Source organism: Oncorhynchus gorbuscha, linkage group LG07 (genome assembly GCF_021184085.1).
Source record: "Oncorhynchus gorbuscha isolate QuinsamMale2020 ecotype Even-year linkage group LG07, OgorEven_v1.0, whole genome shotgun sequence".
Classification (NCBI taxonomy): Eukaryota; Metazoa; Chordata; class Actinopteri; order Salmoniformes; family Salmonidae; genus Oncorhynchus; species Oncorhynchus gorbuscha.
The window spans coordinates 73,956,008-73,982,763 of NC_060179.1; the positions used below are offsets into that span (position 1 = coordinate 73,956,008).

At 41.4% G+C, this 26,756-nt stretch overlaps 1 protein-coding gene across 4 annotated transcripts; it reads left to right on the forward strand.

Moving 5' to 3' along the window:
- The first annotated feature begins 1,715 nt into the window (after positions 1-1,715).
- On the forward strand, positions 1,716-17,990 carry ankrd2 (ankyrin repeat domain 2 (stretch responsive muscle)). 4 transcript variants are annotated; one of them, XM_046357450.1, is made up of 10 exons: positions 1,716-1,809; positions 1,906-2,020; positions 5,923-6,027; positions 6,881-7,021; positions 7,197-7,304; positions 10,189-10,287; positions 10,570-10,668; positions 12,710-12,808; positions 16,212-16,310; positions 16,429-17,990. In XM_046357450.1, exons 2-10 carry the CDS (start codon positions 1,958-1,960, stop codon positions 16,573-16,575), a joined length of 960 nt encoding a protein of 319 aa, XP_046213406.1. In that variant the 5' UTR covers positions 1,716-1,809; positions 1,906-1,957; the 3' UTR covers positions 16,576-17,990. The 4 variants fall into 4 exon arrangements, with proteins under 4 accessions (XP_046213406.1, XP_046213409.1, XP_046213407.1 ...); XM_046357451.1 differs by adding an exon at positions 2,107-3,606 and having other exon boundaries at positions 1,736-2,020; XM_046357453.1 differs by lacking the exon at positions 7,197-7,304 and having other exon boundaries at positions 1,735-2,020.
- The last annotated feature ends 8,766 nt before the right edge of the window (positions 17,991-26,756 follow it).

A 26,756-nucleotide genomic window follows, 5' to 3' on the forward strand; every position in this document is an offset into this window, starting at 1 on the left:
GTTGCCCTGGGACATTGACTATAGCCCTGTGGCCAATGATGTTTCTTCCCCTCCTTCGTGTTCTCGTCAGGGTGAACCCAGCCTCATCTACGTAAATGAACTCATGCTGGATCTCCTCTCCATCCATTCGTAAAACTCTCTGAAAAACAGTGTCAGGCAAAATTGTGTAGTTCAGTGTAGATCTAGTATACATATTACAGTACAGTAAAAGATTATGAGACAGTATGCAAGATCACACTGCTAAAGTGAATACATACCTCTGCATAATCATGCCGCAGTCGTTTCACCCTTTCGGAATTGCGCTCGAAAGGCACTCGATAAATTTGCTTCATTTGAATATGTTTTTCTTTTAGGATGCGTGCCAGTGTTGATGTTGAGACCTGATGGATGTCGTTGAAAATGGCGTGGTTATTGACAATGTTAGCTTGGAGCTGCTTGAGTGTTATAGCATTGTTGGCCAAAACCATGTTTACAGTAATGAAGCTGCCAGTTGAGGACTTGTGAGTCTGTTTCTCAAACTAGACAGTTTAATGGCCTCCCACTCTTCTTTCTTTTCTGGTTAGAGCCAGTTTCTGTGGTTTTCTTTCAAAAACAAGGACATTTGTAAGTGACCCCAAACTTTTGAACGGTAGTGTATGTAGAGAAATACGGGACCATCTGTACAAATGTAATAACTTTTGTGTATGCCTTTTTACATTGATCCGTCTGAGCACTCATATTTACATTTACATTTAAGTCATTTAGCAGACGCTCTTATCCAGAGCGACTTACAAATTGAGGCTTGTTCTGTGCTCTCGGCCCAAGTGTACTGGTGATGTCTCACACACACACAGCCTAAGTAATAACTATACTTATTTACTGTCCTCTTAAACTGAGATGTATATCAATCACCATGACTCATCCTGCTGGATCACACATTTATTACAGCTCAGATAAGCAGCATGCTCTGGTGGTGGGCTGCTCAGTATGTTAGCCTGACCTTTACTATCAACTGCTTTTCAAAGGTGTGCATGTGAAAGGGTGGTGTGCTGTGTGTGTGTGTGTGTGTGTGTGTGTGTGTGTGTGTGTGTGTGTGTGTGTGTGTGTGTGTGTGTGTGTGTGTGTGTGTGTGTGTGTGTGTGTGTGTGTGTGTGTGTGTGTGTGTGTGTGTGTGTGTGTGTGTGTGTGTGTGTGTGTGTGTGTGTGTGTGTGTGTGTGTGTGTGTGTGTGTGTGTGCATAAGGGCGTGCGGGAGGGGGGGAACTGTGAACAACATTTGTAACATACAAAGGCTTTTGTTACAGACTGATAAACCGACCGATAATTGTGTCAAACTGTATCCTTAAAGGACGGTCCTCGACGCCGGTCTCTGATTGGTTGCTTCACGGTATGAGCCTTGCCGATATTTACAAGGTATCACTTGACGCACTTATAAATAACGTAATCGTCCAAAACTGTGAGTTTACAGGCCTGGAGTCTGGAGGCCTTGTAAAACAACAGCTAACAGGGCTGGCACAGAGCAGGGTATGGCACTCATGACTCTAGTGTGTGTGTGTGTGTGTGTGTGTGTGTGTGTGTGTGTGTGTGTGTGTGTGTGTGTGTGTGTGTGTGTGTGTGTGTGTGTGTGTGTGCGTGCGTGCGTGCGCGCGCGCGCGTGCAAGGGGGGAGGAGGTCACACACATGCACACACACACACGCTCCAGGTCTACAGTAGTAGACCTGTCTACTAGGGTTTCACAATGCCCCTGGTGAGCCTGGCATTCCAATCAGGAAGTATAAGATCATCCGGACTGCCACATCCCAGCTGGTAACCAACCGGTCCCCTGAGCAGGTTATACTGACGTTTAGACAATCTGTTTGCTATTCAGCTGTTAGAACTGTTAGATGTAAGTTGGAAGAGAGAATTGTGAAGTTGTTTCCACCACAGGTTGTGTTTCTGTCATTTTGTTTCCATTCCAACCCTGAACGGACATCCCAGTATGGAGGAGGATGAGCAGTGGGCTACCAATGTGACAGCAGAACAGGACCTCCACAAGTCTGAGGTAGGGGGAAATGAGCACTTATTTAGCCCGTCATTGCGTTATCATAAACAACAATGGTGTATTAAAAACACCATTCCTTACCCCAGGACACTTCAACGGGTGACTATCCAGGAAGACAAATGAAAGGGAACTCTATTGAGATGGCTAGTGGGACACTAACCTGCGAGGCTTTATACTTTCTGTGCCTCACACCTTTTCCTAACCAAGGCTCTAATGAAGATGGATGGGAGCGTCAGGGCTGAATCCGATTCATGACATAATAGACAAATGTTTTACAGAAAGTTGCCTGAGAGCTCAATAATGCCATCATATTTAGCCACAGATGAGTATTTAACGGTCCAATACAGCCTTTTTAAAATCTCAATATCACATCATTTCTGGGTAACAGTTTGTTTTCATTTAAAATGGTTAAAAATAAACAAAAATAGCTTCGAAGCAAATTTCTCAAGCAAGAATTATGTTAGAACTGAGTAAGGAGGGGAAAACTGGAAACGATCTGTTATTGGCAGAGAGGTTTGGAACTCTCTTTCTAATTGGTCTATTAACTAATATACAGCTTGGTGCTGTTACCATGGAAGGTCCAAACTCCATCCCACCAAAACAGTCTGAAATTTCAGGAGATCTTTTCGAACAGCTCTTACACTAAAAGGGCATTGTCATCATTTTCACAATTTCACAGTATTTTTTCAACCTCATAGTGTGGAAATTATATAAAACACAGGAAAATATCTGGGCCTTTAAAACAATGACGTATCCTACTGTACATTTTAACATAGACATAAACATGTGTACAAACACCCACACATACAGTACATGCACTTGCATTAGCTGGTGTGAACTGTGTGTGAGGCTGAGTGACCTGAGCTAGCCTTTGCTGTGACTGTGTGACTATGTGTGACCCATTGACGGTATAAGAATGGACAAAGCTATCAATGACATCACACCATTTAAAGCTCAGGAAGTCGGTTTTAGCTTGCTAAGATGGTGTTTCTTGGAAGTGGGGAGAATGGCGACCACTTCAGGAAGTGGGGAGAATGGCGACCACTTCAGGAAGTGGGGAGAATGGCGACCACTTCAGGAAGTGGGGAGAATGGCGACCACTTCAGGAAGTGGGGAGAATGGCGACCACTTCAGGAAGTGGGGAGAATGGCGACCACTTCAGGAAGTGGGGAGAATGGCGACCACTTCAGGAAGTGGGGAGAATGGCGACCACTTCAGGAAGTGGGGAGGACGACTGCCCACTCTCATTGAGTATTTCAAGTTTAAGTCCGACCGGGGACTGCAGGCTGCCGGTAGCAACAAATGTATCCTTTTAACTTGTTCTTTGTGAGATTTGTTTATAATTCGTTCAATGACATACTGTACATCTGGTGTAATAGAAGCTATTATTGATACTGTTACTGTCTTCTGATTTTAATTTCATTCACACAAATGTTGACCACGAAGATTGCCATTTTCCCATTCAGTACATAGGGGGATACTGCTTTCGGAAAACAACTGCCTGCAGTTCTCTGGTCGGCCATGAACTTCATGGCTTCAATGAGAGGGGGCAGTTCTCCCCCTGGCGTGACCTATAGTTATCTGAGGTATCTATAACCACATGACCCGTTGCTGCTTCTGAAATAGTTTACAGCTTATTAACTTAACAGCCTGACCTCTGACCTACAGTAGGCTATCTATAGAACATTGCTACATCTTTACAACTAATACATGAAATCAAGTAATTACTGAAATAGAAATAAAGTAATGTCCTTGAATAGACATGTATTTTGTTTCATAGACACTTTCATAGACATTTGAATGTCATGGTGTCTGCAAGGATTTTACTTCAGGATTTTACTTCAGGATTTTAGTTCATATTTGTTCATGTTTTTACCCTTCTAATATCATCATTTCGGGTTTGCAATGATTCATTTGACTAGTCCGTGCAAAAATCCATGATATTGCATGGACAAGTGTTCTTGTAGATTCCTCTATGATCCCCTCAACAGATTGTTTGATACTGCCTCCAGGGAGAGAGCAGAGTTACATATCACCTTCCTCTACAAGCAGACAGATTTGGGATTCACTGATTTTAATGAATGACTTCATTTATACTTTCTTACACCAGCAGTTCAGCACTGGGGGGAAATTAGCTTGTTAGTTACACATTATATTTACCACTAATCTCATGTTACACTTTTGTTCATCGCTTTTAGTGTAATATTTAGTGCAAGTATGTGGTACATTTTCACAACTCTTAGTACAAAATGCAAAACAGATCATCAAACAGGCAGTTGTTCCAAAACTTTAAGCACATTTTCAATTGACAATTCAACACACAAAATCATAAGTCACTTTTTCACAAAACGTAATCAGTGTTTTATCTGGAAATAAATCAATGTTTCACATTACAATACATGTTCATATAAAGCAAGTGCCTTTTGTAATGCAATGCTCACATCACTTTTGATATGATTATGTTCTCATTTTCTAAAATACATTTGACTATTACCTAATCCAACTGCTCTTAATCGAGAATCACTTAACTGTCTGGTAAACCTCTTGATTTTACTGGCTCGTCTACTACAGATTTTGAGGACTACATCATGAAAATGTATGTCTGAAAAATAGAAACAAAAAAGGTATTATATATATTTTAATTATTATAATTGTATTTATTTAACCAGGCAAGTCAATTAAGAACAAGTTATTATTTACAATGACAGCCTACATCAGCCAAACCCGGACGACACTGGGCACATTGTGCGCTGCCCTACCGTATGGGACTCCCAATCATGACCAGTTGTGATACAGCGTGGATTCGAACCAGGCTGTCTGTAGTGACACTGAAGTGATGCCTCAAGCACTGAGATGCAGTGCCTAAGATCACTGCACCACTATTGACTGTACTTCTATGACAATGACTATTATGATTTTACTTCACAGTAAATAAAATAAAAATATGTTATTGACAAGATCAGATATATACTGTATGTAACAAATCACAGTTTACTGGTCACTGTCATGACTTCCACCGAAGGTGGCTCCTCTCCCTGTTCGGGCGGTGCTCGGCAGTCGTTACAATGCAGGTGGAAGATGTATGATTTCCACTACCCTCCTTTGGGCCATGGATGAGGCATGCAATGACATCAGTCCAGACCTATGTCAGGCTTGGATTCACCATGCCAAAAGGTTTTTCCCCAGGTGCATGAACAATTAACATATTTACTGTTAATTCTTTCTATGGGTGAAATGCTCAACACAGGCTTGATGCAAACTAGTGCTGCTAAACATTGTTTCTTTGATTTATTTCATTTGATTACATGATGAAAGATGTTTCCAATGATCACACCTTTGATCACACATGGGATAGAAATGATGGAAATGGGATGTTTAGTCCATTTGAATGGGTAGTGCAAGTGTTGCCTAATGTAAAACACAGTGTAATGTCTTGCACTTTACTGTACTGTTGGATTAGCTGGTTGGTAAAATAACTAAATTGAGAAGATATCATTATGTTGTGTTTTGGTGATTAAACCAATGTACTCATTATATTTCACAGTAAACTTAGATTTTGGATCAATGATTGTGTGGTGAAAGATGTCTGCAAACAAAATGAATGCACAATGAACGGTTTTGATTGTAAAATGGCTGCTTTACGAGTGTTGTCAGTTTGGAGTTTTGTACTAACAGTTTTTAAAATTCATCACATACCAAAGCTTTTATTTTATTTTTAAACTGTAAACATAAGTACTCTTACTGCAGGCACAGAAGGGTTACGCCGGTTTTCTACAAATGGAAAATAATGTTTTGCTTGTCTTTCTATTTTTGCATGTCTGTTAATTGTAAAGTACATTAAGGTGTGTTTTTCACTTTAGATAGAGTTATGATTTGAATATTATTTCTCTGTTATTAACCAGTGTCGCAGAGCGCGAGCGCTGAAGCTGGGACGTATGAAGTGGGACACACCTGAACAGGAAGAACCAGGCTGCGAACCCACCAATCACAACGTTGAAAGCATCCAGGTAAAGGAAGTAAACTTCTGATACATTTGGTTATGTATTCACCCTCAGTTACATTAATCTGTGAATCCCACATTGTAAATCCAGCAATAGTTTACTGACAATACATTCTACTTAGCTCTCTTTTACCAGGCTTGTTATTGAGACAATATTTGATTCTATTCACCTGTATTTTATGAAGAACACACAACCTATTCCCCTATATCTATATTCCCCTATATCTATATTCCCCTATATCTATATTCCCCAAAATCTATATTCCCCTATATCTATATTCACCTATATCTATATTCACCTATATCTACCTCAAGAGGCTGTTTATATTTCCCCAAGGTTGGTTACTGCCAACAACATTGTTCTATTACCAGATATTTTGTTGAGAACATGTTCTCATTTACAAGCTATGAGGTTACCATGCTATGAATGTATCTGGCCATTAGCCACTTCAACATGTGCCCCTGGCATCTCTGCTTTTACAGGCACTGACCTGACCCTCTCACACCAACTCCCCTTCTATCCCCGGTAGTAAATCAGGTGGAGGCTAGCTACTGTTCAGACAGCTGTTGGTTTACACTAGACACAGAACAAAGGAAGGGAGGCCAGTCACTCACACCAGACTCTAGGGCTGGTGTATGAATGAGCCAATAGCAATACTTTTAATAGTTAAGACAATATTAGATATAATTACACGATGAATGTGATCTATCTCGTGTCGTGTTTTGCCAGTCATATTCTTTATTGTTGTTATTATGTCAAGGTAGAGAGAGAGAGAAAGAGGGGGGGGGGGGTACCAATTCTGAGTCAGTCTGTATGAGAGGAGAATCTAATCTTCTGACAACCATCTTGTCTCCCCTAGCCAGAGGAGAGAGAGAGGAATTCATTTTCAGAGGGGAAGATAGTTGATCAGGGAGGACCAGAGAGCATCAAGGAGATCTGCCGGAGGAGGAAGTTGAAGAAGTCAGGGTCCTCATCCAAGGTGGCCATGGACATACCTGTGGTGAGGCAACATTTAGATCACATTTAGCAATATTTATTTTTGATGACCGGAACAATGCAGAATATACTCTTGTTTGTCATTTTGAAGAGTGGGACCAAGGTTTGCTGATTCTGGATCAGTTGCAAGTCCCAGAGAGTAACACAAACACGTTTTCATGAGTCTCTGTGTTTGTCAGTTAGGACCTGTAGACACTTTTGACTTCATGAAGGCAGCGACTCAGGGTAAACTCAAAGTGGTGGAGAAATACCTGGAAGATGGAGGAGACCCCAATTTCAGTGATGAGGAAAGTACTCATCTGTATGGTATATGGTCAGCTTATCATGTCACATGATCTGGATTTTAACCTTTATTAACCAGAAGGGGGTTATGGTTCCCATTTGGGAACTACCCCTCTCACGTTCAGCTGGAACGGTGGCGCATGGAATGCAAAAATATTCTTAGAAATATTTAACCTCCACACATTAACAAGTCCAATAGCTCAAATGAAAGATAAACACCTTGTTCATCTACCCAGCAAGTCAGATTTCTAAAATGTTTTACGGCGAAACCACCACCGAAGACACAGCTAATTTGAATAGCCAAGTTGAAAAAAATATGCAATCAACAAACGCAGGATTAAAAGAAAAATAATTCACTAACCTTTTGAAATCTTCATCAGATGACAGTAATATAACATGTTACACAGTACATTTATGTTTTTTTCAATAATATGCAATTTATATCCGTAAATCTCTGTTTACAATGACGGCATGTTCAAAAAATGCTACTCAAATGTCCAGAGAAATGATGATAGCTCCGACAGATAACGTCAGATAACAAGCAATACACATCATAAACTTTAACCTCTTCAGTCGACCCTCTACTTTTTCGAACATTCTGTTAAAAATCGCGCAACATTTCAGCGCCCTGCTACTCATGCCAGGAATATAGTATATGCATATGATTAGTATGCGTGGATAGAAAACACTCAGACGTTTATAAAACTGGTTAAATCACGGCTGTGACTTTAACAGAACGTGCGTTTCATTGAAAAGTGCAGGAAAATCTGATCCCTGAAAGTGGAAAAATATATACATCCGCCGCTTCAACCCATTGTTATGGGCGAAAGACATTAAATAGGGCTGAGGTTGCAGTACCTACAGCTTCCACACGATGTCAACAGTCTTGTCATTTGCCTAGGATTTGTTTCTTGGTCAAACGAACAAGAGACAGCCCATTTCTTCCGGTCTCCGACCGGATATTTTGGTTGAGAAATACACGGACAGTATTTCAAGACGGACCCCTATAGAAAACACTTAGTCTCGTGATTAATTTGATCGCTTATTAACGTTTACTAATACCTAAAGTTGCATTACAAAAGTATTTTGAAGTGTTTTGTGAAAGTTTATCGTCGACTTTTTGAATTTTAAAAAATGACGTTACGTTATGAAACGCTATTTTTTTCTGTTTATCACACAGTCTTCATAGATCGATATCTAGGCTATATATGGACCGATTTAATCGAAAAAAAGACCCAATAGTGTTTATGGGACATCTAGGAGTGCCAACAAAGAAGATGGTCAAAGGTAATGAATGTTTTATATTTTATTTGTGCGGTTTGTGTAGCGCCGACTATGCTAATTATTTTGTTTACGTCCCCTGCGGGTCTTTTGGGGTGTTACATGCTATCAGATAATAGCTTCTCATGCTTTCGCCGAAAAGCATTTAAAAAATCTGACTTGTTGCCTGGATTCACAACGAGTGTAGCTTTAATTCAATACCCTGCATGTGTATTTTAATGAACGTTTGAGTTTTAACTAATACTATTAGCATTTAGCGTAGCGCATTTGCATTTCCAGAGCTCTAGATGGGACGCCTGCGTGCCAGGTAGGAGCAAGAGGTTAACTAAATATACATGTTCTACACATAGATAGAAAGATACACTTCTTCTTAATACAACCGCTGTGTTACATTTATTTTTAACGTTACAGAATTCGTTCACTCGGCTATAATATGAGACGGCGCTCAGAAATTAGCATTACGTCTCCTCTATCTTGGAGTCCACAGAAACCCAAATTTACCACATAAATATTCCCTTACCTTTGATGTTCTTCCATCAGAAGACCTGGAAGGGGTTATACTTACGAAACACATTGTTTGGTTTTGAAGTCTGTGTCTTTAGGTTATCAAACGCGACAAATTCCGGTCGAAATGCAGCCAAAATTCTAGTGGATGCGCACCAAAACTTCAAAATGACATATTATATGTCGAATAAACTGGTCAAACTAAGTGCTGAATCAAGCTTTAGCATGTTATAAACGTGGAAAACAATCCTTAGCACGAACAGAAACACTGACATCGTTTGGTCAATCCTGGAAGAAAGAGAGCTCTGGAGCCGACGCGCGCATGAAAGTACTTATTATTTCGTGTGACCCGAAGGTTTCAGCCCGCCAAAAGTCTCATGCGCGCCCGATTCTCACAATGGCAAGCCCCATTGAAAGCAGACATCGCGCTGAAGACATAAAAACTGTTCCCAGGTCTGTAGCTGCTTGGGAAGGGTGGGGGCGATGACGTCAAAGTTGGGCCAACTTTTCTGATGACAAGAGAGAGTTTGGGAGAATGGCTGCCCTGAGAGTTCTGCTTTACATACAGACACAATTTGAATGGTTTTAGAAGCTTTAGAGTGTTTTCTATTCAATAAGTATTATTATATGCATATATTAGCAATTTTGGACAGATTTTTTTTCTGTTTACTATGGGCATGCAATTCCTCCAAAGGGGGCAGCAGTCAGCCCTATCCTTAACAGGTTTTAAGCTTCTTTCATCGAACGATCACTTTTTATTTTAATGTCAGAAGTTCTGGCACCATCCTCAGACAATTGCTTTACTTTTTGGTCTAATTCCCATTTCTGGAAAAGGCTTAAAACAAAGGTTAAAATCCAGTCATGTGACTTCACTTCACAAAATATATGTATTTACTTGTTGAAAGATCTGGCCTCAATAGTTCAAAGTTCAACTGTATTGTCCAAGAGGTCAATTGAAATGATTGTGGCCTAGCAATCTGCAATGGCCTTGCCCTACTGTAGCAGTAGCACAAAATATATATTTTTTAACTCAATTGTACCTTTTACCTGAAACAGATATCATTTTAACAGTTCAACATCTTATATAACTAAATATTTTTCCAGTTAAGGAGGACGGCACTGCACTTTGCTTCCATCGAGGGACACTCTACCATCATCCAGAAGCTTCTAGAGAAAGGAGCTAACATCAATTCTAAAGACCGGGTGAGAGACTCTTGCCATTAACACAGTATGTTCTATAGTCAATGTAAGTTGCCGTGATAAAAGCTATGAAATTACATAGTTGACATAATTGTGTTTTTAACTCCAATACTAGGGAACAAACGGACAACTTTTAATCATATATACAGTATGTAACCTCTATATAACCTCAAGTATTGTGCTGATAACTGGATAATTGATAAGGTTAGGACTGTGGAATGGAAAGCTGGTGATGAGTCAGTTGTTAAGACATTGTACAGTGAAGGTGGCCATGTGTGTGTTCAGCTGGAGTCCAGAGCTGTTCACTGGGCCTGTAGAGGAGGAAGCCTAGCTGTGATCGGGGTCCTCCAGAAACATGGAGCAGACCTCAACATCAGGGACAAGGTGAGACGTGGGTGTGTGTGTCATGATGCTTTTGTGCGACTATAGCTACTGACATTTCATTCATTATGGAGTTAGCCAGCTAACAGAATGGCCATCTACCCACGGCCTTATCATTTCACCAGTCCAGGGTTGTCCTCAGTGGGGATAAGATACACTGCTCAAAAAATTAAGGGAACACTAAAATAACACATCCTTTTTTCTTTACAGAGTTGAATGTGCTGACAACAAAATCACACAAAAATGATCAATGGATTTTATCAACCCATGGAGGTCTGGATTTGGAGTCACACTCTAAATTAAAGTGGAAAACCACACTACAGGCTGATCCAACTTTGATGTAATGTCCTTAAAACAAGTCAAAATGAGGCTCAGTAGTGTGTGTGGCCTCCACGTGCCTGTATGACCTCCCTACAACGCCTGGGCATGTTCCTGATGAGGTAGCCGATGGTCTCCTGAGGGATCTCCTCCCAGACCTGGACTAAAGCATCCGCCAACTCCTGGACAGTCTGTGGTGCAACGTGGCGTTGGTGGATGGGGCGAGACATGATGTCCCAGATGTGCTCAATTGGATTCAGGTCTGGGGAACGGGCAGGCCAGTCCATAGCATGAATGCTTTCCTCTTGCAGGAACTGCTGACACACTCCAGCCACATGAGGTCTAGCATTGTATATATATATATATATATATATATATATATATATATATATATATATATATATATATATATATATGATATATATGCCATTTAGCAGACGCTTTTATCCAAAGCGACTTACAGTCATGTGTGCATACATTCTACGTATGGGTGCATTGTCTTGCATTAGGATGAACCCAGGGCCAACCGCACCAGCATATGGTCTCACAAGGGGTCTGAGGATCTCATCTCGGTACCTAATAGCAGTGAGGCTACCTCTGGCGAGCACATGGAGGGCTGTGCAGCCCCCCAAAGAAATGCCACCCCACACCATGACTGACCCACCGCCAAACCGGTCATGCTGGAGGATGTTGCAGGCAGCAGGACGTTCTCCGCGGCGTCTCCAGACTGTCACGTCTGTCACATGTGCTCAGTGTGAACCTGCTTTCATCTGTGAAGAGCACAGGGTGCCAGTGGCGAATTTGCCAATCTTGGTGTTCTCTGGCAAATGAAAAACGTCCTGCACGGTGTTGGGCTGTAAGCACAACCCCCACATGTGGACGTCGGGGCCTCATACCACGCTCATGGAGTCTGTTTCTGACCGTTTGAGCAGACACATGCACATTTGTGGCCTGCTGGAGGTCATTTTGCAGGGCTTTGGCAGTGCTCCTCCTGCTCCTCCCTGTACGAAGGCGGAGGTAGCGGTCCTGCTGCTGGGTTGTTGCCCTCCTACGGCCTCCTCCACGTCTCCTGATGTACTGGCCTGTCTCCTGGTAGCGCCTCCATGCTCTGGACACTACGCTGACAGACACAGCAAACCTTATTGTCACAGCTCGCATTGATGTGCCATCCTGGATGAGCTGCACTACCTGAGCCACTTGTGTAGGTTGTAGACTCCGTCTCATGCTACCACTAGAGTGAAAGCACCGCCAGCATTCAAAAGTGACCAAAACATCAGCCAGGAAGCATAGGAACTGAGAAGTGGACTGTGTTCCCCACCTGCAGAACCACTCCTTTATTGGGGGTGTCTTGCTAATTGCTCATTTTCACCTGTTGTCTATTCCATTTGCACAACAGCATGGGAAATTGATTGTCAATCAGTGTTGCTTCCTAAGTGGACAGTTTGATTTCACAGAAGTGTGATTGACTTGGAGTTATATTGTGTTGTTTAAGTGTTCCCTTTATTTTTTGGAGCAGTGTATATTAAGAATATACATGTTTCTTTGTCCTTTGACATGTAGAATTGGGAAGATTTCAGCTACAAGGAATTGTTATCTGCAGCATCTTTCACAATGTATTTCACATCAATCCCGGTGAAGAGGAGGAAATGAGTAGAAATGCGCCCATGTTGGCTGTAACTCTCTCTCTCTCTCTCTCGCTCTCTCTCTTTCTCTCTCTCATACCTAGCTGATGGCCAGCCCTCTCCATGTGGCCACCAGGACAGGCCATTCTGATGTAGTGGGACACCTGCTGAACAGTGGAGCCAAAATCAATGCCAGAGACAGGGTAGGACGTCATGCTTTCTCACTGCATCATACCTGGCCTAATATGATTTTGTAAGCCAGTTTTGTGTGGTATTGGTGCTTAAAAATAATTTTATCATTCCTTTCCTCTTGAAATACAATAAACAAACATTATCATTGTGGCAATGTGGCTCATCATCTTGGTTGTCCTCATTGTCATCATTATCTTGGTTGTCATCATTATCTTGGTTGTCTTAGTTGTCGTCATTATCTTGGTTGTCATTATTATCTTGGTTGTCCTCATTGTCATCATTATCTTGGTTGTCCAGAAGAAGTATTTTGTTGACACAGCTTCTAAAATGGAGTATTACATCAAGCATTTCATTAACTGCAAAACCACTCATGTCATCTATAGATTGGAATGTCCACAGTGCAAGGTGTTCTACATTTGAAGGACAAAGAGACCGCTTAGCGGAACACAAGTACGCCATGCGGGTAGGCAATGAAGACTACCCCACGGCAAGGCACCATAAGTCCTTACACCATGGTAACCCTGCCTCCCTACAAGCTATGGGTATTGATCATGTGTATTGATCATATTCCATCCTCTATTAAACAGTTAAACCAAAGGGAAAGTTTTGGGATTTACAAACTACAGGCCACTAAATACCCTGGTTTAAATGAAGATATGGATTTACAAACTACAGGCCACTAAATACCGTGGTTTAAATGAAGATATGGATTTACAAACTACAGGCCACTAAATACCCTGGTTTAAATGAAGATATGGATTTACAAACTACAGGCCACTAAATACCCTGGTTTAAATGAAGATATGGATTTACAAACTACAGGCCACTAAATACCCTGGTTTAAATGAAGATATGGATTTACAAACTACAGCCCACTAAATACCCTGGTTTAAATGAAGATATGGATTTACAAACTACAGCCCACTAAATACCCTGGTTTAAATGAAGATATGGATTTACAAACTACAGGCCACTAAATACCCTGGTTTAAATGAAGATATGGATTTACAAACTACAGGCCACTAAATACCCTGGTTTAAATGAAGATATGGATTTACAAACTACAGGCCACTAAATACCCTGGTTTAAATGAAGATATGGATTTACAAACTACAGGCCACTAAATACCCTGGTTTAAATGAAGATATGGATTTACAAACTACAGCCCACTAAATACCCTGGTTTAAATGAAGATATGGATTTACAAACTACAGGCCACTAAATACCCTGGTTTAAATGAAGATATGGATTTACAAACTACAGGCCACTAAATACCCTGGTTTAAATGAAGATATGGATTTACAAACTACAGCCCACTAAATACCCTGGTTTAAATGAAGATATGGATTTACAAACTACAGCCCACTAAATACCCTGGTTTAAATGAAGATATGGATTTACAAACTACAGCCCACTAAATACCCTGGTTTAAATGAAGATATGGATTTACAAACTACAGGCCACTAAATACCCTGGTTTAAATGAAGATATGGATTTACAAACTACTGGCCACTAAATACCCTGGTTTAAATGAAGATATGGATTTACAAACTACAGGCCACTAAGTACCCTGGTTTAAATGAAGATATGGATTTACAAACTACAGGCCACTAAATACCCTGGTTTAAATGAAGATATGGATTTACAAACTACAGGCCACTAAATACCCTGGTTTAAATGAAGATATGGATTTACAAACTACAGGCCACTAAGTACCCTGGTTTAAATGAAGATATGGATTTACAAACTACAGGCCACTAAGTACCCTGGTGTAAATGAAGATATGGATTTACAAACTACAGGCCACTAAGTACCCTGGTTTAAATGAAGATATGGAATTACAAACTACAGGCCACTAAATACCCTGGTTTAAATGAAGATATGGATTTACAAACTACAGGCCACTAAATACCCTGGTTTAAATGAAGATATGGATTTACAAACTACAGGCCACTAAATGCCCTGGTTTAAATTAAGATATGGATTTACAAACTGCAGGCCACTAAATACCCAGGTTTAAATGATGATATGGATTTACAAACTACAGGCCACTAAGTACCCTGGTTTAAATGAAGATATGGATTTACAAACTACAGGCCTCTAAGTACCATGGTTTAAATGAAGATATGGATTTACAAACTACAGGCCACTAAGTACCCTGGTTTAAATGAAGATATGGATTTACAAACTACAGGCCACTAAGTACCCTGGTTTAAATGAAGATATGGATTTAATAATATATATATGCCATTTAGCAGACGCTTTTATCCAAAGCGACTTACAGTCATGTGTGCATACATTCTACGTATGGGTGGTCCCGGGGATCGAACCCACTACCCTGACGTTACAAGCGCCATGCTCTACCAACTGAGCTACAGAAGGACCACAAACTACATGCCACTAAGTACCCTGGTTTAAATTAAATTAAGATATTGATTCTTCACCCTTCCTGTAGGGTCGTGATATGTCCATTTGCTGTCATCTAGTGGACATTTTGCTCAATTGCCCTCAGCTATGTTTAGACTGTTGTTGTCTATGTTTGCCGTGTTCTAGTGTACAAGGGAATATATTGCTTTCTTATTCTTGACACTTCTCCCAGTCATATTTAAGGTTAGAACTACCTTTCTAGGCATTCTGATATTTCTAGCTTGAAGTTGAATTTTTTGATAAAATAGTTACAGTATTTCACTTTTTAATGTGTATGGTCAATTTGTAAGTCGCTCTGGATAAGAGCGTCTGCTAAATGACTTAAATGTAAATGTAAATGTAATGGTATTGCTTACTGGGTGTGTGTAACTATGCCCTCTTCAAATTAGGGCTAATTGAAAAAGCTGTTCAAAAGAGGACATTGTATTATTTCTTTATCCTCCCTGACGAAGGCCATGCAGCCGAAACGCTTCTGATTTTTAAAAACTTTGTTTCTATTGAACATGCCATACAAATACAGGCATTTTAATTAATTACATGAAGAGTGCCTTGGTCCTCCTTTCTTTTTGATGACCAATTTACCCCTTTTACCAAAGAGCACCTTCTGTCTACCAAAATGTACTATTGTGTACCTTAGTAGCGCTTCCCTTCCTCCTCTTTCTACCAGTTTTGTGTGGTATTGGTGCTTAAAAAGCCTTTTATCATTCCTTTCCTCTTGTAATACAATAAACAAACATCATCATTGTAACACTGTGGCTCATCATCTTGGTTGTCCTCGTTGTCATCATTATCTTGGTTGTCTTTGTCGTCATTATCTTGGTTGTCCTCGTTGTCATCATTATCTTGGTTGTCTTTGTTGTCATTATCTTGGTTGTCCTCGTTGTCATCATTATCTTGGTTGTCTTTGTTGTCATTATCTTGGTTGTCCTCGTTGTCATCATTATCTTGGTTGTCTTCATAGTGTAGTATTGTAATTGTGTATTCCAGGAGGGGGACACTCCTCTGCATGATGCTGTGCGTCTGGGCAGATATAAGATACTCAAGCTGCTCATTGTTGGAGGGGCTGATACAAGGCTCAAAAACCATGTGAGTATCACATCTTCTCAAATAAAACTTGAGGTTGGCATAGACATTTTCTATTCAAATGTTTATTTTTGCTTCCGTGTGTAACTGTTTGTACAAATCACGTGTCTGTGTGTTTCAGGAGGGATTTACAGCAGTGGAGCAGGTGAAAGAGTGGCAGTTTGACACCAAGGAGACTCTGGAGAAACTGGACCAGCTGAGGGAGGTGGGTCTGGTACCCCCACTGTTACCTAACTTACCAGACCACCAAATCACCCTTCAGCCCTAAACCTCCACATCTCACTGTTACCTAACTTACCAGACCACCAAATCAGCCCTACACCTACTATACCACTGGTACATACCTAACCAGACCACCAAATCAGCCCTAAACCTCCTATCCCACTGGTACATACCTAACCAGACCACCAAATCAGCCCTAAACCTCCTATCCCACTGGTACATACCTAACCAGACCACCAAATCAGCCCTACACCTACTATCCCACTGGTACATACCTAACCAGACCACCAAATCAGCCCTACACCTACTATCCCACTGGTACATACCTAACCAGACCACCAAATCAACCCTACACCTACTATCCCACTGGTGCCTAGCTAACCAGACCACCAAATCAGCCCTAAACCTCCTATCCCACTGGTACATACCTAACCAGACCACCAAATCAGCCCTACACCTCCTATCCCACTGGTACCTAGCTAACCAGACCACCAAATCAGCCCTACACCTACTATCCGACTGGTACCTAGCTAACCAGACCACCAAATCAGCCCTACACCTACTATCCCACTGGTACATACCTAACCAGACCACCAAATCAGCCCTAAACCTACTATCCCACTGGTACCTAGCTAACCAGACCACCAAATCAGCCCTACACCTACTATCCCACCGGTACATACCTAACCAGACCACCAAATCAGCCCTAAACCTCCCATCCCACTGGTACCTAGCTAACCAGACCACCAAATCAGCCCTACACCTACTATACCACTGGTACCTAGCTAACCAGACCACCAAATCAGCCCTACACCTACTATCCCACTGGTACATACCTAACCAGACCACCAAATCAGCCCTACACCTCCTATCCCACTGGTACCTAGCTAACCAGACCACCAAATCAGCCCTACACCTACTATCCCACTGGTACCTAGCTAACCAGACCACCAAATCAGCCCTACACCTCCTATCCCACTGGTACCTAGCTAACCAGACCACCAAATCAGCCCTACACCTCCTATCCCACTGGTACATACCTAACCAGACCACCAAATCAGCCCTACACCTCCTATCCCACTGGTACCTAGCTAACCAGACCACCAAATCAGCCCTACACCTACTATCCCACTGGTACCTAGCTAACCAGACCACCAAATCAGCCCTACACCTCCTATCCCACTGGTACCTAGCTAACCAGACCACCAAATCAGCCCTACACCTACTATCCCACTGGTACCTAGCTAACCAGACCACCAAATCAGCCCTACACCTCCATATACCACTGGTACCTAGCTAACCAGACCACCAAATCAGCCCTAAACCTCCTATCCCACTGGTACATACCTAACCAGACCACCAAATCAGCCCTACACCTACTATCCCACTGGTACCTAGCTAACCAGACCACCAAATCAGCCCTACACCTCCTATCCCACTGGTACCTAGCTAACCAGACCACCAAATCAGCCCTACACCTACTATACCACTGGTACCTAGCTAACCAGACCACCAAATCAGCCTAAACCTCCATATCCCACTGGTACATACCTAACCAGACCACCAAATCAGCCCTACACCTACTATCCCACTGGTACCTAGCTAACCAGACCACCAAATCAGCCCTACACCTACTATCCCACTGGTTTATTCAAGCCAACCAGACCACCAAATCAATCCTAACCAGGAAATATCCCACTGGACCACCAGTCAAATCAGCCCTACACCTACTATCCCACTGGTACCTAGCTAACCAGACCACCAAATCAGCCCTACACCTGACTATCCCACTGGTACCGGTGAATTCTAAACAAGGAACCGACGGGACAGGAACGGAACTAACCAGACCACCAAATGTGGGAAGACTAAATGATGATTAGGGGAATAGGAACCAGCTATCCCACTGATAGAAGAGGAAAGAACCCTAAGACCAGCTAACCAGACCACCAAATCAGCACAGGGACAAGACTGATAATAAATGACAAACATGACAGGTACCAGCTAACCAGACCACCTACTATCCCACTACACCTCCTATTCTCCCACTGGTACCTAGCTAACCAGACCACCAAATCAGCCCTACACCTCCTATCCCACTGGTACCTAGCTAACCAGACCACCAAATCAGCCCTACACCTACTATCCCACTGGTACCTAGCTAACCAGACCACCAAATCAGCCCTACACCTACTATCCCACTGGTACCTAGCTAACCAGACCACCAAATCAGCCCTACACCTCCTATCCCACCGGTACATACCTAAACAGACACCACCATTTCAGCCCCTGACTGGGTGCATAGGGCTTAACTTCAACTCCCATCCTGGACAGGCACAGCGTGTGCAGGCTTTTGAGTCCTCTTAGAAAAAAATAGTGCTATCTAAAACCTAAAAAGGTTATTTGGCTGTCCCCATACCCTATTTGGTTCCAGGTAGAACCCTTTCCACAGATGGCTGTATATGGAACCCAAAAGATTTCAATCTGGAACCAAAAAGGGTTCTCCAATGGGGACATTTTGTAACCCGTTTTTCTACAAGTGTAAATCAAAACTAGACGATGAAGTGAGGTTTGTGCCCAGTGGGCTACTGCATATTTGATCAAGTCATTTCAATGCAGACCTACAGTCATGGCAAACTCTCATCATCTTGTTGTCTGGTTATATTTGATGTAACAGGATCGTACCGTTACAGTAGTGTCCTGATAATATATGCTCTACTCTCCTAGTGTGTGTCTGCATGGCTCTCAGGAACATAAACCAAGCACTTTTACTTGTTATAAGCACGTTTACTGTATTTGTTATATATTTCCTGTATACTCACACCCCTCATGTACATGGTATTTGATTCATGTGTTATCTGCAGTGTGTCTTTCTAGGACACAACAGGCTGAAGTTCAAAGATTAGTTCTGTGTGCCGTTATACCAGTGAGACTGCTGCTTTCATGTCATCTGCCTTTGCTGAAAATACATTTTTAGAAAAGTCCTTTCAGCCGAGCAGTGTGGTGCTGGTGACTGGACTTATTAAAGCAACTCATAGCCGATTCTCTTCTGAAGAGCTTTAAAACCCCTGAAAAGCTGTGTTCTTGCATTAGAATCATTAGACGTTGAAGTCTGTGCCTAGTGGGGACACTATCTTGCCATATAGGCTAGTCACCATATATTCAATGTAAATTGCAGATAATCCATATGAGAATCCAAGATTCACAGTACATTCACTGCTGGCGTTGCTCTCCAACATTACACCATCCATGGGGATATTAAATCAACAAATGATTTACAAATGTATGTCGAAGTGCATTTTTGTTCTTGTTGTTAAAAGTTTTTAAGAGCAGTATTTTGTGAGCAGATTTAAAATATTACAAATGCAGTAGGCCCATGTGTTGATTGCATCATCATAGCTTTATATCAGCATTAGGTTCTGATTTGAAACTGCATTTGGTTTATCCTCCACCATTATTACAGTAATTAACAAATGACTGTCCATCAGCAGTTGTTCCACATTTAAAGGTCACTGGATTTTTTTTTTTTTACAGAGGCTCGAGTCAGAGACAATGTTTAGTTAAAACAGGCTCTATTGTCTCGGTGGTGCCCCAGGGGTGGATGGGATGGTTGGGGTGGCTGTTTTTCCTTTGTTAAACACCCCGGATTGGGTTAGAAATGTGTGGACATACTTCCGTGGGTCCAGTGGAAATATTTTCCTGTTGTCATCATAGGTACAGTCCTGCCTGAGAGGAGATGATCTCTGACTCAGGGATAAACCTGTCAGAATGTCTTTTGGTTTGACGACACTGACGTGTATCTCTGAATAGTGGAAGGACTTAAAGCAGTAGTAACAATAGTATAAGCCCTGTGAATGTGAGTTCACTGTACCTTTGCCAAGAGGTCTGGATAACTGTAGGGTTGCTGGTTCAAGCCCCACTCCATAGGTTCTCCATAAATCACTACAATGGTATAGATTTGAGTGCAATGTCTGAAAAGCACCTGAAAGATAAAGCTATTAATATTAGTTCCAATCCTCATTTTACAGAATATGTTCCTGCCTAGTTAGATAAAGTTAAACAAAAATAAATGATAAATAAATACAGTGCCTTGCGAAAGTATTCGGCCCCCTTGAACTTTGCGACCCTTTGCCACATTTCAGGCTTCAAACATAAAGATATAAAACTGTATTTTTTTGTGAAGAATCAACAACAAGTGGGACACAATCATGAAGTGGAACGACATTTATTGGATATTTCAAACTTTCTTAACAAATCAAAAACTGAAAAATTGGGCGTGCAAAATTATTCAGCCCCTTTACTTTCAGTGCAGCAAACTCTCTCCAGAAGTTCAGTGAGGATCTCTGAATGATCCAATGTTGACCTAAATGACTAATGATGATAAATACAATCCACCTGTGTGTAATCAAGTCTCCGTATAAATGCACCTGCACTGTCATAGTCTCAGAGGTCCGTTAAAAGTGCAGAGAGCATCATGAAGAACAAGGAACACACCAGGCAGGTCCGAGATACTGTTGTGAAGAAGTTTAAAGCCGGATTTGGATACAAAAATATTTCCCAAGCTTTAAATATCCCAGGGAGCACTGTGCAAGCGATAATATTGAAATGGAAGGAGTATCAGACCACTGCAAATCTACCAAGACCTGGCCGTCCCTCTAAACCTTCAGCTCATACAAGGAGAAGACTGATCAGAGATGCAGCCAAGAGGCCCATGATCACTCTGGATGAACTGCAGAGATCTACAGCTGAGGTGGGAGACTCTGTCCATAGAACAACAATCAGTCGTATATTGCACAAATCTGGCCTTTATGGAAGAGTGGCAAGAAGAAAGCCATTTCTTAAAGATATCCATAAAAAAGTATCGTTTAAAGTTTGCCACAAGCCACCTGGGAGACACACCAAACATGTGGAAGAAGGTGCTCTGGTCAGATGAAACCAAAATTGAACTTTTTGGCAACAATGCAAAACGTTATGTTTGGCGTAAAAGCAACACAGCTCATCACCCTGAACACCATCCCCACTGTCAACTGTCAAACATGGTAGTGGCAGCATCATGGTTTGGGCCTGCTTTTCTTCAGCAGGGACAGGGAAGGTGGTTAAAATTGATGGAAAGATGGATGGAGCCAAATACAGGACCATTCTGGAAGAAAACCTGATGGAGTCTGCAAAAGACCTGAGACTGGGACGGAGATTTGTCTTCCAACAAGACAATGATCCAAAACATAAAGCAAAATCTACAATGGAATGGTTCAAAAATAAACATATCCAGGTGTTAGAATGGCCAAGTCAAAGTCCAGACCTGAATCCAATCGAGAATCTGTGGAAAGAACTGAAAACTGCTGTTCACAAATGCTCTCCATCCAACCTCACTGAGCTCGAGCTGTTTTGCAAGGAGGAATGGGGAAAAACATTCAGTCTCTCAATGTGCAAAACTGATAAAGACATACCCCAAGCGACTTACAGCTGTAATCGCAGCAAAAGGTGGCGCTACAAAGTATTAACTTAAGGGGGCTGAATAATTATGCACGCCCAATTTTTCAGTTTTTGATTTGTTAAAAAAGGTTGAAATATCCAATAAATGTCGTTCCAATTCATGATTGTGTCCCACTTGTTCTTGATTCTTCACAAAAAAATACAGCTTTATATCTTTATGTTTGAAGCCAGAAATGTGGCAAAAGGTCGCAAAGTTCAAGGGGGCCGAATAGTTTCGAAAGGCACTGTAAAACTGGTTAAACTTTGACTTCTGAGCCATCGGGGGACATTGTTGCCATAGTGACAGTATGTTGTGTATTGTACAGAAAAGGTGCATCCAAGCGTGTTGGTTTTGAACAACAGAGAATGTATGTGTATGCCAATGTTATTTATATTAGCTAAGAAAACCTATAATCAACTGCATATTTCTGTATATAATTTACCATGTAGTGTACTGCTGACATCCACACATAAAGCTCATTCCAAATCAAATAAACAGCAGATTTCAGTAGGATATCCAGTAAGCCTCCCTTTGTCGTAGTGGGATCTCGATGTTATCTCCTCTCCTTGGTAGAGCAACATGCTCAATGCCTGTGTATTTGAGGTAGGAGATTGGATGGTTAGCTTCAACAAAGAGAGCTGCTACTGGATAGTCAACGTTCTTACCCCTGATTGAGCTGCAGTGTTCAGCTATGTGTTGTTTTAATTGTCTTTTCGTTTGTCCTACGTAGGCTTTTCCACATGAACAGGTGATGAGATAGATTACTCCCTTGGTCTTGGATGAGATGATACCCCTAACAGGGATTTTTTTACCTGTATAGTTCTCAATCAGTAAACATCAACTTTACAAAACGCACACTAAAACTATGCTACTACTCTCCTTCATTTCAATAGTCGATAGTGGTCTCCTCTCCTCATCTCCTGTCCTTAATTCCAATAGTCTATAGTGGTCTCATCTCCTCTCCTTCATTTAAATAGTCGATAGTGGTCTCCTCTCCTCATCTCCTCTCCTTCATTCCAATAGTCTATAGTGGTCTCATCTCCTCTCCTTAATTTCAATAGTCTATAGTGGTCTCCTCTCCTCATCTCCTCTCCTTAATTTCAATAGTCGATAGTGGTCTCCTCTCCTCATCTCCTCTCCTTCATTCCAATAGTCTATAGTGGTCTCCTCTCCTCATCTCCTCTCCTTAATTTCAATAGTCGATAGTGGTCTCCTCTCCTCATCTCCTCTCCTTCATTCCAATAGTCTATAGTGGTCTCCTCTCCTCATCTCCTCTCCTTAATTTCAATAGTCGATAGTGGTCTCCTCTCCTCATCTCCTGTCCTTCATTTCAATAGTCTATAGTGGTCTCCTCTCCTCATCTCCTCTCCTTAATTTCAATAGTCGATAGTGGTCTCCTCTCCTCATCTCCTCTCCTTAATTTCAATAGTCTATAGTGGTCTCATCTCCTCTCCTTCATTTCAATAGTCTATAGTGGTCTCATCTCCTCATCTCCTCTCCTTAATTTCAATAGTCTATAGTGGTCTCATCTCCTCTCCTTCATTTCAATAGTCTATAGTGGTCTCATCTCCTCATCTCCTCTCCTTAATTTCAATAGTCTATAGTGGTCTCATCTCCTCTCCTTCATTTCAATAGTCTATAGTGGTCTCCTCTCCTCATCTCCTCTCCTTAATTTCAATAGTCTATAGTGGTCTCCTCTCCTCATCTCCTGTCCTTAATTCCAATAGTCTATAGTGGTCTCCTCTCCTCATCTCCTCTCCTTCATTTCAATAGTCGATAGTGGTCTCCTCTCCTCTCCAATTTCACTAACTGTAAATACAGTGTAGAAGAGAGCAATATGGTGGAGACCTAATTGGAAATAGTTTTGATCTGTGCCAATGCAGTTTTTTCACGTCAGAGCAGATGTGGTTGAGGAGAAGAGAAGACGATATATACGACTGTGGATATGTAATAATATATGCCATTTAGCAGACGCTTTTATCCAAAGCGGCTTACAGTCATGTGTGCATACATTCTACGAAGTGATGAGGAGAGGAGACCACTATAGACTATTGAGATGCAGGAGATGACGAGAGGAGACCACTATAGACTATTGAAATGAAGGAGATGAGAAAAGGAGAGGAGACCACTATAGACTATTGAAATGAAGGAGATGAGATAAAGAGAGGAGACCACTATAGACTATTGAAATGAAGGAGAGGAGATGGGTAGAGGAGACCACTATAGACTATTGAAATGAAGGAGAGGAGGAGAGGAGACCACTATAGACTATTGAGATGCAGAAGAGGAGATCACTATAGACTATTGAAATGAAGGAGAGGAGACCAATGTTGACTATTGAGATACAGTCCTGGAGTAGAGTAGTATGGGGGAGGGGGAGGAAAGGAGATCCCACCTGCAGCAGTCCACCAGACAGACCTGTTAGCTTACTATTAAACGGTTATAACAACAGGGCTGTCTTCAACTGCCACTGGGTTTATGTCAATCTCTTTAGTCTACAGAACCTGCAGAATTCTCTGTTGTGAAAAGTTTTGTTTGTCATGATGAGTATGATTATTTTGTTCATGGTTATTTTTATAGAATGCCCGGCAGGAAACCTTGCTCAAGTACACCACAGTGGGCAAAATATATGAGCCGTTTATCTTCCATTTTGATTTATTTCTTGTTGCCATAGAGTCCCATTGACACTCTCAAATACTTAAATATCTTCCTGCCTGGCGTAGTGAAAAGAATCCATTCAGAAACTTCAGATGAATGTCATGACAACCAAGGCTGACTTATTACTGTCTCACTATGAATGAGGATGTCTGGAGAGATAATATAGGACGGAAACCCTAATGAAGAGTATGCTTTAAAGACACAACAGAGAGACATATATGAAGGTTTAACAAATGCACCTAAAATGCCATACAAACAAAACATCTTTGCCTGTAGGCCTCTATACTAGGCTCTGCATGTATAACACAAGCTTCCTAAAAGGAGTCCGACGTACCAGACATGGCAGACTTATACATACATGATGTTCCAAATGCCTCACATCAATTCACTTAATTTATTCAAGGACTTCCCTGTTAGAAAATCTCAGTTGTGGTACAAATTTGCAAAGATTTTCTTTGCAAAATCATCTGCAAGAGACAAACCTTTGCAGACAATACATGGTATTTGTATCTGTCTAAATCAGTCTTATTATGATGGCTTGTGGGTGGCTCATTTAGTGTGAGCTTCTCAACAGCTCTTGGGTTGGGGCCCCCACCTCACAACCTTTTCACAATCTGATTTTTGGAGGAGCCTGTCACACCCTGACCATTAGAGAGCTGTTTATTCTCTATTGGTTGGGGCGTGATAGTGACTAGGGTGGGTCATCTCGGTGATTAATAGTTTGTTGGCCTGGTATGGTTCCCAATCAGAGACAGATGTTTATCGTTGTCTCTGATTGGGGATTATATCTAGGCAGCCATTTCCTCATTGTGCTTTGTGGGATCTTGCCTACAGATAGTGGCCTGTGTGCAATCCAGTAACTTCATGTTTCGTTTGTGCTTTGTTGTTTTTGTTCGAGTTTCGATTGATTAAAAAGATGTGGAACTCTACGCACGCTGCGCCTTGGTCCAATCATGATGACGCGCGTGAGACTCCAAAAAGGGCTCGAAGGAGCGTTAGTTCTGTATGTGGTGGAAAATCAGCACCCACATCTATTCATCCCCTTAGCTTCGAGAGGACCGTGTTAAAGACAGCAAACTGCAGGATCAAATGGGTTCCAACGACAGCAGAATTCACATTATTGACAGAATTTGTATTTATTTCTGATGACATTCACTTTGTGGTATAGGCAGCTCTGTCTCTCTACATGGAAATATTCAGGATACCCAGTGTAAGAGAACTGTCCTTTATTTTGATGAATACATATGTGGGTATACCTTTATCGTCGTGAGGAACACTATCAAATACATTTTTTAAATTAATTAAATTATTATTTTTAACATTCTCTAGTCTGTGTTGCCTATAGAACAAAAGAGATCTCAACAAAGGTACAGATTTATTAGAAGGTACTTTTTATTGTCAAATTAGCAGCCAGAATGTCAACAATAAGACATCTCCTATCAATCCCTTTGTCTTTGTTATTAGCATAAATCCCTAGGGGATAAGTCTTTACCATATAGCATTGATCTCCATGTCATTCTACCCTCGGGGGAATAACAGAGAATATCTTGATAATGATGGTCTCATTACACACACACACACACACACACACACACACACACACACACACACACACACACGTCTGCTTCCCAAATCCTCTGTATATCTAATCATTCCAATGTCTTTAGTAAAGGCTCTAGTTGTCCACCGACAAAACCATATATTTACTCAGTCAGAGTAAACCGTTAATGTACAATGGATTCATTTGAGTTTCATCACACTATAGCCATGATCAATTCTAGTAGAATACAATTCAACCCCACAGAATACAGATACCAACCGTCCTATGACTAATAATGACAACTAACATAGGTGTGTAATTAATGGTTAATAAAGTGTCCCTAGCCTATAAAGTGTCACTTGTCCCCTAACAGATATATACTGTAAGACACACATGTAATGCTATACACACACCATAGAGAATAAACAGCCTGCTATCGGATCAACCATGTCCTTCCCTCATGTCTTGACAAAGGGAAGGATATGTGACAGAAATGTTGCATTTGTTATATGTTGGTTTTTAGAAGTATACGGACTGTGCAAGAATTTGACCATTTCCC

Bases quoted from the DNA above. Each gene is read 5' to 3' on its own strand.
- ankrd2 (XM_046357450.1), top strand. From the start codon at position 1,958: ATGGAGGAGGATGAGCAGTGGGCTACCAATGTGACAGCAGAACAGGAC. The intron at 2,021-5,922 runs GTAGGGGGAAAT...GTTATTAACCAG, and splicing joins AGGACCTCCACAAGTCTGAG to TGTCGCAGAGCGCGAGCGCT. The intron at 16,311-16,428 runs GTGAGTATCACA...TGTGTGTTTCAG, and splicing joins ATACAAGGCTCAAAAACCAT to GAGGGATTTACAGCAGTGGA.